This window comes from Ovis canadensis, chromosome 24 (assembly GCF_042477335.2).
Source record: "Ovis canadensis isolate MfBH-ARS-UI-01 breed Bighorn chromosome 24, ARS-UI_OviCan_v2, whole genome shotgun sequence".
NCBI lineage: Eukaryota > Metazoa > Chordata > Mammalia > Artiodactyla > Bovidae > Ovis > Ovis canadensis.
This window is the reverse complement of record NC_091268.1, coordinates 41,410,316-41,425,470: the sequence shown is the minus strand read 5'-3', so window position 1 is coordinate 41,425,470 and position 15,155 is coordinate 41,410,316. Positions and strand designations below refer to the sequence as shown.

At 55.7% G+C, this 15,155-nt stretch overlaps 2 protein-coding genes across 5 annotated transcripts; both read right to left on the bottom strand.

Moving 5' to 3' along the window:
* Positions 1-285: 285 nt before the first annotated feature.
* Positions 286-6,345, bottom strand: GDPD3 (glycerophosphodiester phosphodiesterase domain containing 3). 4 transcript variants are annotated; one of them, XM_069569989.1, is made up of 11 exons: positions 5,537-5,602; positions 5,188-5,260; positions 4,852-4,987; positions 4,719-4,764; positions 4,441-4,559; positions 4,269-4,358; positions 3,831-3,964; positions 2,397-2,456; positions 2,239-2,290; positions 1,051-1,136; positions 286-482 (listed from the first exon to the last, which is right to left on the bottom strand). In XM_069569989.1, the coding sequence occupies exons 3-11, from the start codon at positions 4,981-4,983 to the stop codon at positions 410-412; spliced, it is 792 nt and encodes a 263-aa protein (XP_069426090.1). In that variant the 5' UTR covers positions 4,984-4,987; positions 5,188-5,260; positions 5,537-5,602; the 3' UTR covers positions 286-409. The 4 variants fall into 4 exon arrangements, with proteins under 4 accessions (XP_069426090.1, XP_069426091.1, XP_069426088.1 ...); XM_069569990.1 differs by lacking the exon at positions 1,051-1,136 and having other exon boundaries at positions 5,537-6,345; XM_069569987.1 differs by lacking the exon at positions 1,051-1,136 and having other exon boundaries at positions 5,218-5,260; positions 5,537-5,675.
* A 100-nt stretch (positions 6,346-6,445) lies between these two features.
* On the bottom strand, positions 6,446-13,248 carry MAPK3 (mitogen-activated protein kinase 3). The gene is made up of 9 exons (XM_069569986.1): positions 13,037-13,248; positions 11,826-12,008; positions 9,801-9,990; positions 9,522-9,638; positions 9,146-9,260; positions 8,404-8,535; positions 8,112-8,221; positions 7,867-8,020; positions 6,446-7,072 (listed from the first exon to the last, which is right to left on the bottom strand). The coding sequence occupies exons 1-8, from the start codon at positions 13,207-13,209 to the stop codon at positions 7,898-7,900; spliced, it is 1,143 nt and encodes a 380-aa protein (XP_069426087.1). The 5' UTR covers positions 13,210-13,248; the 3' UTR covers positions 6,446-7,072; positions 7,867-7,897.
* Positions 13,249-15,155: the final 1,907 nt, after the last annotated feature.

Here is a 15,155-nt window from a genome sequence, read left to right as displayed (position 1 = left end):
TGCTGTGTGCTTGGGGCTCTTAATGTCCTCAGGAGAATGGACCCATTGTCTGTGGCTCTGAAGGTGCAGGGGGCCTTGCAAGGGACATTCCTGAGTATAGTGGAGGCCAGGTTGGTACAGGGTGTGGCATTACTCTCAAACTGGAATGTCGTGGAACCAGTGGCTCAGGGTGGTTGAGGGCCTCAGATTGTGGCCCTCAGCTGGCCTCTTCCGTCACAAGCTGCCATCTTTGTAGTCTTCTAGAATCTACCCACCCCCACCCCCGTCCCCTCAAGCACAAAAACGTGACTGAGAATATATTTATTGGGGAAGAGAAACAGAGGAGAGGGTGAGGAACCTCTAGGTTAGGAGGCTAGGGCAGGTGGTCCACGGCTGTCCAGGTAGCACCTCAGGGCTGTTGGGTAATCAGTTATGACGCCAGTGGCCCCCAGGTTGAAGGCTGCTTCGAAGTCTGACTCTTCATTAAGGCACCAAAATACCACCTGGGGGGAAGGAGGAGCTTGAAGTTTCCCAGCAACTACCGGGCACTCCCCCTTGTATCCAGACGCTGGAGCTGATCCTTACATTTTCAGGAATTTTGCAAACTGGTTATTAAACATAGCCTCCTTTTTTTTTGGCAGGGCGTGGGGGCATCTCCAGTTCCTCAACCAGGGATTGAACCCACACCCCTGCAGTGGAAATGCTGAGTCTCAACCACTGGACCACCAGGGAAGTCTAAACTCAGTCATTATTAAGTATTATATAAACTTACAATTCAATAGATTATATTCAAAACAAAGGTAATAAACACTCAAAACTCATCACTTCCTGATTACTACATTTGATTCCATGTTCTGGAAGTCACCTACCTCTATCGAATGTGTAAAATGGAAATGCTATATAATGTATCATGCTACCACATGATATATCTCTTCCCAACTCCGTTCACTGAATTCATGTTGGTAGCCTGAAATCCGCCAAGGTGGGAGTATATACAGCAAGGAAATTACCTAATGTTCAAATCAAGGCTTCCCTCCCCCCACATCTCCAAGTTAGTAGTGGAACACTTACCAGCCTGCCCATATCTCCCAACGTGCCCCTATCTGCTGCTGCTCAGATTGTATCTTCCCTGCCTCCTGAGTCCTCTCCTGTGGGCCCTGAAGCAGGTGGAGACGGTATCTGTAGCCTGGGCTAAGTCACTGGCTGGACCTCTCAGTTTCTTATTTTGACAAATCAGAGTGACAGTCCAACTGTCCAGAGTTACAGTAAAGATGGCAGAGCAGGCAGCCTAATCTGAAAGAGCTATGTCATCCCCAGGCCTCACTTACCCCCACATCCAATCAGTGGCCGAGTCTGGGCCTGTCTGTGACTTAACCCTTCCATCCATCCTCGCTGCTGCCACCTAAGCCCCAGTCCCGTCAGTGGCAGCATCAGCTACCCCGTGACTGCCTCCACACTGGCCCTCACAATCCCTCCTCCACGTGGTGGCTGGCTGGAGTGACCCTCACTCGACAAGGCTCCATTCAATCAGGTCTCTCCCCTACTTACAGCCCTCAAAAACATCCCTTCCCTTTGGGTTGAAGTCTGAGTTCCTCGCTGAAGTTCCCGGGCTACCTTCTCCAGGTCCCTGGTGCCACTTTCTCCAGACTGCAGGCTGGTGGGACCCCTCAGTTCCTCTGCAGGCCTCTTGCTTCTCCTGACCTTCCCACACACTAAGCCTCCTGCCAAGACACTCTCCCCTTCCTCTCCCTGCGAGTCGGCTCCTCGTTTCTTCTAGAAGCTCTTCTCTGGCCCCACAGATGACAGCACTCTGTCCCCTTTCTGCCCACCGGCTGCCCCTGTAATGCCTGCTTTTCCTCTCCTGCCCCTGATGGTACACTCTCTGCTCCTTCCCCAGGACCACAGTGCCTGCGGTCTGAACACAGTCAGTTCTCAACCAAGGCTTGCTACTTAAATGACCTGGTCAGAGCTGATGCTCGGGGATAGGAACGGGTGGGCTGATCTGATCTTTCCCTGGACCCCCTGGTCTCTTCCCAGCCCCCTTTATCAGGGATCAGGACAGTTCCATACACCATCACCATCACAATGACTAGCCTTTACCAAGCACTTACTAGGTATCGCCTACATAGCCACAGGAGTTTAAAACATCATTACCCCCATTTTACAGTTGAAGAAACCGAGACTCAGTGACCTGCCAAGTGACCCAGCCAGTCAGAAGCAGAGCCAGCAGGCCCACGCTATGAACAACCACTCGCTCACCTGCACCCCTCGCTGCTGCAGGTGTTGGATCAGACTCTTCCTCATGATGAGCCTGGAGGGGAGCAGGGTCACAAAGGTCATGATGAGAGGGGACTGAGTGGAAGGGCGGTGACGGGTCTCTGCGGGGACACCCCACCCAGCCTTCTCGCCCACCTCACCATTTGGCAACCACGGCCGCCAGCTGATTCAGCCCTGAGCGGGAGAACGGGAAGTAGGTCCTGTGGAGAAGCGGTGGTGTGGTCAGCCCCCGGGGTCTCTCTCTGTCCAGGGGTGGGGTGGGGTGGGGTGGTAGTGACCCTTCGAGCAGTCTCACCCCACTCCTTCTGGAAGAACCTCTGTGGTTGCGCAGAGGAATAAGTCACCCACTGCTCGGTGGCTTTGAGGGTATGCCTCTGCCCTCACTGTTTTACAGAACAGACACTTAAGAGAACGAAAGTGACCTGCCTGACGTCACACAGCCCATCCATGGTGGGGCTGGGGCCACGACCCACCAAGAGTCCCAAACTGGACAGGCGGTCTGGAGTTCCTCATGGTTAGGGCTGACCAATTTCAAGCACTTCGCAGGTCAGCTATTGGTCCCTGATTGCCCCACTCTGACTTTAGAGGCTGTGACAGTGCTCCGGAGCAGGGTCTGTGTGCTGTGTGACCTTGGGCAAATTACAGAACCTCTCTGAGCCTCAGATCCTCCATGGGTCCTGTGGGGTCATGATTCCTGTATCTCCTGGGGGTGATAAGAGGTAAGGCTCAAATAAACTAAAGGATGTGGAAACACCTTGCAAACCCTGGATAAAACGTGATACACACCAAGTTCTGCAGTCAAATGATCTCTTTGTGGGATGGGGGGTGGGGGTGGAGGGGTTGGCTGGGAGCTTCCCTGAAGACAACAGAGGAGAGTAGAAAGCACTGGGACAGCTACAGAGAGGGCTCAGAAGGCAAAGGAAGGGTCCCAGAGGGAGAGCTGGCAAAGTATCCAAATTCCTGCTACTTTGTTCAGCTGTTACTTTGTTAATCCTTATCTCCAAGCAGGAAAATGCCTTTCTGTTTGAGAATCAGAGAGTGATGCTATAATTAATAACTATCTCCCCAAGCAGACTGTAAGCGAGAATCAGAGAGTGATGCTATAATTAATAACTATCGCCCCAAGCAGACTGTAAGCTCGTGGAGGGCCCTACCCCACTCACATTGGTCTTATTTACTAGTGCAAGTGCACGTGAAACAGAGTAGGCATTCAAAATATTTGTTGGATGAATGGATGAATAAATGCACCCTTGTCCTAAAACTCCATCCACATTATCACATATTTACATAGAAGTTTTTTGGAGGGTTTGGTATTCATGAATGCTTGGTAAGAACCATTATCTTCAAAAGCCCCTGTGGGTGATCCTTGAGGGTAATCAGGGATCTGGGGACATTGGGATCTCCTGCTTTACATGGGGCCCTGCACAATCAGGTTTGAGGTGGGGGATATTTCTCTTTTTTTGAAACTTAATTTTATATCACAGTAGAGTTGATTAGCAATGTGTTAATTTTAGGTTTCTGGGGCCAGAAGCCTGGGGGAGGATTTGGAAGATAGATGGGGACCTAGTAGATACCTGTTGATGATGGTCGGCAGGAAGCAGATGAGGAACTTCTCGGGGATGGAGATGAAGGGCAGCAGCCCCAGGTAATAAAACAGCAGCACCCAGAACCCTCGGCTCAGTGTGAAGGAGGTGGGCATCTCAGGGTTCTAGGAGGCAAGAGGAAGTAAGGAGGGGGATCAATCTGCTCCAGGGGGAGCAGAGAGGAGGCTTGGGCTGCGGGGGAAACAATTTTTGACATTCAGGAAACCCTACCACCTGCAGGAGCAAAGCCACATCTGGGCCCAGCGTTCCAAGCCCTGTACCTCTGGAATGACTCTGTTCACACACTTCCCCTGCCTCCCCCAGCCCTATCCCTGGAGACCCTGCTCAGGGCTCCTCCAGTACCCCCAGACTCCCCTGGCCTAGGCTGCCTGGGGGGGCACAGAGGTGCAGAGAGGGATGGGGACTCACAGCAGCCTTGCATTTCTTCATGATGGAGCTCTTCTCCGAGGCCCAGATGGTGATTTCGTTGCGGTCATAGTGCCTCACCAGGCCTGCTATCTGGGAGGAGGACGGGGAGGGGAGGGGGAGTCAGGCCTCCGTCCAGCCCTGGGCCTGCGCCCAGCCCTGCCTGCACCACCACCTTGTAAATGAGCTCTTCATTTCGCTCTTTGACTTCCACACTCATGGGCGTCCGCGGGAACCTCCGGAACAAGTCCTCCAGACGCACCATGTGCCGGTCGGCCCCGCGTGCAAAGTGGCCTGGGGGTGGTGGGGAGAAGGATGGGAGGATAATTGCTGGGGTGGGGACGAGAGCCCAGGGGCAGGGGATGGGTTCCAGAGGAGAAGAGGAGGCAGGAGGTTGAGGCGGGGACCCCACTCCAGTAGGGGCAGCCCAGCGCTCACAGCCCACGCTCTTACCTGGCGAGAAGTAGACCTCTAGCTCTTCCTTTAAGAGGGGCAGGTCCTAGGGAGAGCAGGGAGCAAGTCACCAGGAGGGGCGTGGAGGGGGGTTGGTTCTCTGGGCACAGTGAGGGGCTGCGGCAAAGCCCACCTCAAAGTTCAGGCTGCCCACGTCCCTGTTCACACCTGTCTGGCGGAACAGGTTTTTGTCGTGTGACACCACCACCACGCCGTCCCGAGTCAGGTGGCAGTCGAGCTCCAGGAGGTCCGCTCGCTGGGCCATGGAGCTACGAGAGCGAAGGTCAGTAAGTGGCTGGGGGACAGGGATGAGCCAGATGGCAGGGTGGTGGGGAGGCTGAGGGGAACATCAGGTCTGGCCAGATATGCAGGCAGTGCACTGCGCAACTCCCGGGGGCTCCAGTCACCCAGATCAGGAAGTGGATGGCACCCCTTAGCATCATGCCTCACACAGCTGGCACAACCTTACCCAGCAGCATGGCTGGGCAGGTGGACTCACTTCTCCATGGCCTCCATGGTATTCTCCAGGCGCTCTCCAGACCCTGTGTGGGGCAGCTGGCGTGGGTTCCTGGGGCCTGGCCTCCCTCCCCCCACACCCCCTGCCCCTTGCCTCATCACTTCAGTCAGGACAGGTTGAACGGCTCCTTTTTCCCTATTCAATCTCTTGCCCTGCCATCCTTATCTCCGCCTACCTTGAACTCTGCCCTCCCTTTAACATCCTGCCCTTGGGACCTAGCCCTCTCTGCTGCCCACCTGCCTCGCAGTCCTCACTCCATCCTCAGGAGTGGCCACCCCGTGCCTATCCCAGCCCAGCTCACCTCCGCGGTGGGCCCCCAGGCGGGGACGGAAGGCTGGAACCCACGGTGTGTGCAGCAGGCGAGGTCGGCGCAGGAAGAAGAAGGACAGCATGACATAGCTGCCCAGGGCGGGCAGGGCGTAGTAGAGCAGAGGGCTCATGGCCACGCCGCCTCTCCAGGCTCCGGCAGCCGTGGAGCTCAGCTTTTCCCGGTGGACTGTGCTGCTTCACTGACTGCCTGGCTGATGTAGGCTGACTCCACCACCGGCCGCCACCACACCCCTAGGGACCTGCTGAGCCTGCTGCTGGCTGGAGGCCAGAGTGCAGGGCTGAGCTGGGGATGGGGTAGAGGCAGGAGAAGAGACCAGGCAGCTCTGGGCCTCACACACTAGGCCCTTCGCACAGCCCAGCCTCCTTGTCTCTGTGGCCACACCAGGGAAATCAAGTCAACCCTCCCCCCAGCAGGTCCACTACCACACTCCACCTTCCCACTGGTGCCTGTTGCCAGAGTATATATACACCCCTTGCCGTTTCCAGAGAATCTGGGGGTGTGCAGGGTGTCCCTGAGTCACTCTAGAATCATCTCCAGCCAGTTAAACAGGAAACCATCACAGAGGGGACAGGACAATGAATAAGGGGGAACTGACCCCGACTCAACAGACATGAATTGGAGCAAACTCTGCAAGAGAGTGGAAGACAGAGGAGCCTGGCAGGCTGCAGTCCATGAGGTCGCAAGGAGCTGGACATGAATTAGTGACTGAACAAGACCCCACTCTGGCCAGGAGTCTAGATCCCACTCCCATCCTCAACCCTGGCCAGCGGGGGAGCCGAAGGCCACCATGCCGGGTAAAGCATCGGGCTGGAGAGTCAGCACTCAGGGCAGCAAGGGTGAGGGTCAGGGCGTCGGCGAACAGAGAGAGAGCCAGGGCCATCCATAGACACATCTCTATATTTATATATTAGATACAGGCACAGGGGTGGGCGGGGGCCCTGGGCGCTCCACAGGCCCCCACCTCCACTTCTGTTCACCCACACACGGAAGCAGCAGGGATGTTAGATGTGGCAGCTTTGTAGGGGAGGGGTTGAGACCTGGGCCCCCGCTCCTCAGGGATACTAGCCCTTGAGCCTTAGGAATGTTCCTTCAGGGAAAACAGGGTGGGGTTTTAACGAGGTGAGGGGCAGGGCTGACCCTGAGTCCCAGCTCACGTCCTCCTCGCCCCTCCCCCACCGCCCCTCAGTCGGTCCGGGGCAACCAGAGCCCTTGGATTCCAGAACTATCAGAGACTGGGAGAGCTGGGCAGACAGAGGCAGAGCAGCAGAGGGGAATTTGCTTTGGGGCCACCTGAGCCCCTCAGGTCCTGGGCGGGGGGTGGGGAGGTGGGCAGGAGGAGGAAAGGAAGGGCGTGTTGGCCTGCCTGAGGCAGGACGCCTGAGCGAAGCGAAGGGAGGTGGCCAGGCCCGCCCTCCACCCCGACCTGGGCTGTCGGGGGGGTCTGGGCTGGGTACACGGTCCATTTTCTAACAGTCCAGCAGGGGAGGGGCAGGCAGGAGGCAGGGCCTAGACAAAAAGGTAGGCAGGAAAGGAACCATTAGCCCGGTGGCTGACCTGCCTGAGCCCCACCCTCACTTCCCTCCTATCACCTTGCGGCTGGGTGGCATGCAGCTGGCTTTCCTTATCTGTCAGTGCGGGTAATATTAATACCCATTTCAAGGTACTGCTATTGGGACTAAGTGAACTGATACAAGCAAACGTCTTGCAGGAATTTCATTATCAGGCTGTCTCCAGGAGACTGAGGCGCGGCAAGGTGAGGTGTCTTGCACAATATCACACAGCCCTTATGAAGTAGCAGAGCCGGGCTTTGAACCCGGGTGTGTCTGCCTTACTGTTATCAGGCTACAGCTGGCCAAAGACAGACAGGAAATGAGAGGAGGGCCGCACAGCAGTGTGGGTGTAGCCCCAGCCAGGTTCCCGCAGGTGTGTGAACTGCTGACCTGGACACCAGGTGAGAAAAAGCCTGGCATGTGGCTCAGGCTGGGTGCTGCTGGCTCCTCCCAAAGCAATTACTGCTCCCCCTGCCTCTCTGCCTGCCCTGGGGGAGCCAAACCCTGGCTCCGTTTCCTCAGGTGGATGAGGGGGGCCCTTCGTGACCTGGGGCTGGAGTCTGCAAGATGTTGACATGGGGGAGACATACGGGGCTGGGGACCACAGGTCTGTGGCCAAGGCAGGCTGTAGCCCTTCTGTTGCCACCAAACCCGTGGCTCGTGGATGTGAGCAGGCTTGTGACCGTATGGAGGCATGCTGGGCATTCTCGTCGCAGGGTGAATCTGTGCAGGGGTGGGGGAGGCACTCACCAGGCCCCAGGAGCAGAGGCAGCCAGCCAGGTTAGGAGGCCTCCAGCACCCCAGGCTGGAAGCGGGCTGTCTCCTGGAAGATGAGCTCCTTCAGTCGTTCCTTGGGTAGATCATCCAGCTCCATGTCGAAGGTGAAAGGTTCCTCGGCCACTGGCTGGGGTGGCAAAGAAGTGGGGTGGCTCAGGGCAGGGACCGAGGGAAGACCCCCGTCCACCTGTCAGCCCTGCCACTAGTGGCTGGCCCACCTCATCCGTTGGGTCATAGTACTGCTCCAGGTAGGGGTGAGCCAGCGCTTCTTCCACTGTGATCCGTTTGTTGGGGTTAAAGGTCAACATCCGGTCCAGCAGGTCAAGAGCTAGGAAGTGCAGGGGTCAGAGGTCAAAGGGAAGGTCAGAGAAGCTCTCAGAAGCACTACTTGGCTTCTCTGTGTTCAGAGGCTTGTTGGTCCAGAGGCCTCTGTGTCCCAGAAAACCGCTGGGCTCTTGTACCTTCCTCTACACCCAGTTTTTATTATACAAGTTCCCAAGTCTCTCTCACCTTTGGGGTCTGACTTAGGAAAAAGCTTGGCCCAGGCCACCTTGGTCTTGGAGGGCAGAGACTGCAGGTAGTTTCGGGCTTTCATGTTGATGATACAGTTCAGGTCCTCCTGGGATGGGGAGCCCAGAATACCTGTGGGTAGGGCAGGTGACTTGGTGAGCAATCTCTCCCTTCTGGGAACAGAAGGAGCCAAGAATAAGAGCCCTCCGCCAACCTGCTCCAGGCCAACCATTATCTCCCAGCCAATACTATGGGGGTGAAGAGCCGGGGGTCTGGATCGGGCAGCCCCAGGTTTAAATCCTGGCCCGAGCACTTCCTAAGTGTGGGGTGTATGGAGCCTTGCTTTTCCCATCTATCAAATGGGGACAGTATCTGTAACTCAGTTAAACACTGTGAATGCTGTAGGGGCTCCTGGACCACACATGGTGGTCCCCCTGACCTGACTCCTGCGGACACACTGACCCTGAAGTGAAGTCGCTCAGTTGTGTCCAACTCTTTGCGATCCCATGGACTATATATAGCCTGCCAGGCTCCTCCGTCCATGGGATTTTCCAGGCAAGAATACCATTTGGGTTGCTATTTCCTTCTCCAGAGGATCTTCCTGACCCAGGGATGGGTCCCGGGTCTCCTGCACTGCAGGCACACTCTTTACCTTCTGAGCCACCTGGGAACTTTGACCCTAAAGAAATCTCACCTCCAGTAAGCAAGTTTCCCTCCCACTCAGCTGGCCAATACCCCCTACCCAGAATGTGGTTGAGCTGGTCCAGGTAGTGCTTGCCGGGGAAGATGGGCCGGTTGGAGAGCATCTCAGCCAGAATGCAGCCCACAGACCAGATGTCGATGGACTTGGTGTAGCCCTGGGGAGGAGGAGAAAAGTGGTGGACTCCTGGGCCAAGCCGGCACCCCTGACCCTAGGGTCAACACCAGCCAGGGAGGCAGAGCGAAGAAGCCTGGGGAGTGAATCCTCAGTTTCTTTCCATAGCCCAAGGACCAGAATAATGTGACAAGGCCCAGAAGGGACACTTCCTGCATCATGAGGGTCAGTGCTGGACTCAGAGGTGGCTCCAGGGCTTTCTGGGATCCGGTCTCTTCCCTTCACGGGTGGGTGGGCCCCCTACCTTGGAGTTAAGCATGATCTCTGGGGCCCGGTACCAGCGGGTGGCCACGTATTCCGTCAAGAAGCCAGTGTGGTCATGCTCGGGATCAGCAATCCGGGCAAGACCGAAATCACAGATCTAGAATGCAAACCAGGCTGCTGAGCTCAGTGCTCAAGGCCTCCTGGGCCCAACCAATCCTATCACCCATGTCTCTCCTACCCATGGCAGGAAGGGGACTACTGGTCACCCTGAAGCCTGAGACCCCAGGGGCAGAAGGAGACAGGCACGCAACCCTCAGACCTTAAGGTCGCAGGTGGTGTTGATGAGCAGGTTGGAGGGCTTTAAATCCCGGTGGAGCACGTTGGCGGAGTGGATATACTTCAGGCCCCGCAGGATCTGGTACAGGAAGTAGCATACATGGTCGTTGCTCAGCTGCTGGCTTTTGAGCAATTTGTACAGGTCTGTCTCCATCAGATCCTGCACGATGTAGCTGAGGTGGGTGCCAGAGGCCCCCCAGGTGGGGGCAGTGGGAGGCAGTTGGTTAAGAAGAACAGACTCTGCTGACCAGGTTTCACATCCCTCCAGCTGATGCCCCTGGGACTCAACAGATCTGCCAGCTCATATCATGAGCTGGGCAAGGCCCACACTTAGCAGGTGAACTCAAGGCCTCTGCTGGATCTCAGCTGGTGACCCTGAGCAAAGCGTCGCAGTTCTGTAGCCTCAGTCTCCCTATTGAGAAAATGGGGATAATAAACTGGGAAGCAGGAGAACGTCCCAGCTAAGAGCAGTAACTCTGGAGTTCACCTGCCACTGTCAATCATTCCTGCACTGGTCATTCATTCACTTTAGGAACTCAAGCCCTGTCTGCGCCTCTCTTCCTCATCTGTAAAGGGGAAAAAAAATCCTTTTTAGAGAGTGGTGGTAAAGATTAGTTGAGAGATGACCCAGGCAGTGCAGCCAGCTTGGTGCCTGGCACGTTGTAAATGTTCGGCAAATGTGAACTAGTATTGCTGTTATAAAAGACTGAGCCACATGGCTGTTGAGAAGGTTAAATGAGATTATGTATGAACACCATCTGGCAGGCAATAAATGTTTGCTTAAAAATAAATGCCTGCCTTATGGGGATGGTTTGTGCAAGACGAATGAGGAGAAACTTCCCAGCGGCACGCTCCTACTCCGGGGGCTTGGCCCTACACCCGAAGACAGAGGAGTAAATGTCCTTTTATACTCTAAGATAAAAAAAGAATTAAACATAAGCAAACAAATAAACGTCATGTGGGTTGTTTCTGGAAGACTCAGTTATGGCTGTCTTTCAGAGTCAGCCTCAAAAGGGCCTTCCGAGAACACCTGGACCAACCCTGCTATTTTAAAGATGAAGAGGCCCGGCATGCTGCAGTGACTTGGTTAAGGTCACACGACAAGCTGAGGGTGAGTGTGGAAGTTTCCTGCCCACAGTTTGTGGTGGGGGCTGCAAACAGTGCAGTACAGATCACCACTCTTGGGGGAAGGACTGGGATGGTGGGGGTGGGTGGGGTAGGGGAGAGGTGATGGGTGTAAAAGCTCCTAACAGAGCCAGGCAGGAAGTGGACCCACAAACTAGGAAAGCAATGTGTGTGTGTGGGTCGGGGGGGCCACAAAGGCAGGTCTGTTCCTCCCTGGGCAAGGTACGAGTCCACAGGTGACTGGGGTGGGACTCTGAGCAGGAAGTCCCAGAGAGGGGACAGGTTCTTGTCTGGGGGAGGGGAAGAGGCAGCCACAGAAGCACTTGATTTTATTTCAGTTTTCTGAGCCTCAGTTTCCTCATCTTTGAAATGGAGCTGCTGAGACCCATCTCCTAGGGCAGTTGGGAGTTAGAATAGGAAATGTCAAAGCACTCGGCTTCAGCTGCACCAGACTCACAGTAGGCCCTCAAAACAGGGCAGTGTTCTTCCCGCCTGCCTTCCTGCCAGTCTGAGGACCCAGAGAAACAAGAACTGCCATCAGTTAAACAGAAGAGCTGACTGTGGGCAGAGGCTGGATCTCCTCACAGAATTGCCGATGTCAGAGGACAAAGCTTCCACAGGGCTCATCTTGCCCAGCCCCCTACGAAGCCAAGATCAAGAGAACAGACTTGCCCAAGGCCACACTGCCTGGCCGCAGCAGGCCAGGATTCATCTGAGGCCTCTCTGCCTTCTTACACTGTGGCCTCTTGACCGCTGGAAAGTTTCCTTTAGTGGGTTTGTTTGGAGGGAGGTTGGGAAGAAGGGAAGAGAAAACAAGCCCCTGTTCTCCCAGCCCGGCTCTGAGGCTGGGCCTGGCCAGCCGTCTGGCCCAGGTGAAGGATACACATCCCTCATGGCTTCCAGGGTGGGTGCTCGCAGAATGTCTCGGATGCCAATGACATTCTCATGGTGGAAGCGCAGCAGAATCTGAATCTCTCGCAACGTGCGCTGGCAGTAGGTCTGATGCTCAAAGGGGCTGATCTTCTTGATGGCCACTCGAGTCTTGCGCACGTGGTCGTAAGCTGAGCTGAGAGGGCCAGAGAGATGTTGGTGTCCAGGCCCGGTGGCCCCACCCAGGCCTTGGCAGGGCGGGGAGGGAGCAGGAGAGGGCTCTGGCCAGTCATAAACAATGCTAGTTCCTTCCTGCTGTGAAGGCCTGGGATCTCCAGGGAGAAAGCTGGGGACCAGCCAGCCAGCCCTTCGGTGACTTCACAAACAGAGGAAGAGACTGACCGCTCACTGACTTCCCCTCTCCTCAACCCTTTCCATTCGAGCTGCCCTGACCCCTCATCCTCCCCTTCCCACGATGGGCTCTCTCAAGCCAAGACGGGTCCAGGGGGTGGGAGATGTGGAGGACTGGACAATGAGGCAAATACAGTGAGAAGGAGGGAGTCGGAGGAGGGACTGGAGAGAAGGGAGAGGCAGGGCCGGGGCGGGTGTCAGGGGGAGGTTCCTGGGCAGCAGAGCTATGTCCAGCTGAACAAAGGCCCAGAGCACCCAGTGCAGATAGGAGAACTCACAGACCCCTCCTAAAAGTTGCAGGAAGGTGTTCCTGGACCCCTCATGGCTCACTGGGTCCCTGGCCCCAGGCCCAAAGCCCCACCCCACCCCACCCAGCCCTGAGCTTTGCTCTTTTTTCCCAAACTCCTTGGCAAGCCTCACTGGGGGGTGATCCAAGACATCCTCTCCCCAGTGAAGGGACCCTCTCTCCTTCTTCACTAAGGATATCACCTCCCCAAGAAGACTAATTCTCTTCTCCTCACCCCGTGATTATGGGGTCCCCAAGGTCCCCAGAGCTCCCCCACATACACTCAGATGCCCTACCCTTCATTATTGAATAGTCAGTTCAAAGCTCCCAAACCTCCTCTCCTGAGACCTTACGCAGTGACCCCCTCCCCCAGAAAGCACTCAAAGGCCCTCCGCCTGGGACGCTCCCCCAGCCTCCTGAAGCCCCAGCTTCTTCAGGATGCTCAGAGTCCGCAAGGCCCAGAGAGCTCTCAGCACCCCTCTCCGCCCCCTCCCCAGAGACGCCCCCTCCCCCAGAACGCCCCTCACCTGACCATGCCGTACGCGCCCTCGCCGATGTACTGCAGCTGCGTGTAGCGCGGGCCCACGTCGAACGGCTGCCCCTTTACTATCTCCACCTCCCCCGGGACCCCCGGGCCGACCCCATCAGTTCCCCGGGGCTCCCCGCCCCCGCCCCCCTGAGCCGCCGCCGCCGCCGCCATCTCCACTCCTCCCCTCCCGCCCGCCCGCCTCCCCCCGGCGGCCCCGCCCGAGGCCCCGCCCCTTCCCGCCCGCCCTCTCACCCGCGGAGCCGCGCGCGCCAGGCCCCGCCCCCGTCCGCCCCCGCGGCGTCACGTGACTCTCCCCGCCGCGCGCGCGCCGTTTTCCCGCTGCTGGGGCTGTGGTCCCTGGCACCTGTCGGCCTCGTCTGCTCCAGTCAACGTAGAAGCTCCCCAGGGCAGTCTCGAGACTGTCCAGACCCTCCCCCCCCACCCCCGCCACCGAATGCTGACCGGTAGGGCGGCCCGGTGACCTCACCCAGAGCCACCTAGCAAATGAGTGCTGGAGCTGGGACCCAGACCGGGCCACGTGGCCCCGCTGTGCCCACTCAGCCCGAGGAGTGGCCCGGGGCTCGAGGTGGAACCTCCTGGAGCCAGGCCCGATGCTGAGTGATATGATGCTTATTTCATAGTAGCCGTGACAGGTGGCTTCCTCACACATGGGGCCTCTTTCACAGATGTGGAAACTGAAGGTGACTGGGCAAGGTAACTTGATTGCTGGAAAGCCCAGGCATCTTGACTCCCTGCCTAATGGTTTTCGGATGGAGACCTGTCAAAGTGGGCTAGGGACCGGACCTCAGCAACCTGGCAGTACCTGTATCCTGAGGACAGATAATCCCAGCCTACCTTTACATGGAGGCGTAGGGAAGAGGTGAGGGCTGCGTGGACTGGGTTTGGTGAAAAATACACTCAGGCTTTACTCAGAAACAGCAGGATAGCTAACATTTTTGTTGTCCTTGGATTTGACAAAAATTGGAACCGAGATCATCATCTTTTGCTCCTGTGCTAGACTTCATAGTTTACACAGCATTTGGTCCACTTCAATTTCTTCATTAGAACCACCCCACAGTGTAGGTGTCATCTGGTTTTCTGAGCTGGATGAGCAGAGGGCCATGTCTGTCTTGTTCATTGCTGTAGCCCCCACCCACCCCCATCCCTACAGTCAAATGTAGACACTCAAAAATTTTGGAATAGGTGAATCAAAGTTTTACAGAATGGGAAATCTGAGAGTTGAGGAGCTGAGACTAACATGTATCTTCTGACACACAGGCAGAAGTTCTTTTTAATTGCATTCTGTCTCCCAGACTGTTAAACTGAAGAGACCATCCAATCCATCTCCACTTCACAGTGAAGATGTGAGCTGGGAGCTTCACAAAACACATCTCCTAGGCTTCAGGAAGTAATCACGTTGTTTTTGTCTTCCTTGGAAGCTGGGAGTATGTCCTTGTATGCATTAAAGATCAAGAGACAAAATGGAACAGAAATTATGATTCTGAAATTGCTCATAATTAGATCTATGGTCAGGCATTCTAATTCAGATTAGTAACACTGAGAGTTGCTAGTTCCCAGGAACCCACAAGTCAATGAAGGTTCAAGATGTGCTAATTAGATCAATGGTTTTTTTTGTTGGTGGTGTTATTCATTTGATAAGCTATTGACTGGCACTGTGTGCAAAGCTCTGAGCTAGGAACTAGGGCTGATGAAAGATTACTGGATAGTGTGAATTAGTAGTTAAGAGCAAGAGCTCTCTGGAATCAGGTTGCCTGGATTAGAATCCCATTTAGGCCACTTGTCATGTTATCCTGGGCACATTACCCCACTGGCCTTTCTACTTATGGAGTTTCTCTTCCACTGAAGATGCACAAACAGAAATCACTGTAATCCAGAATGGATGGGTGTAATATGTAGGGTACGCTCAGGGGTGGGCAAGATCACTCTAGGGATCTCCCGCAACTGTTAGGAATCGGGTTGCGCAGCAGGAGTGAGTGGCAGGCTAGCAAGGAGCAAAGCTTCATTTGTATTTCCAGCGACTCCCCATGGCTCATGTTACTGCCTGAGCTCCACCTCCTGTCACACCAGGGGTAACATTAGATTCTGATTGGAGCGTG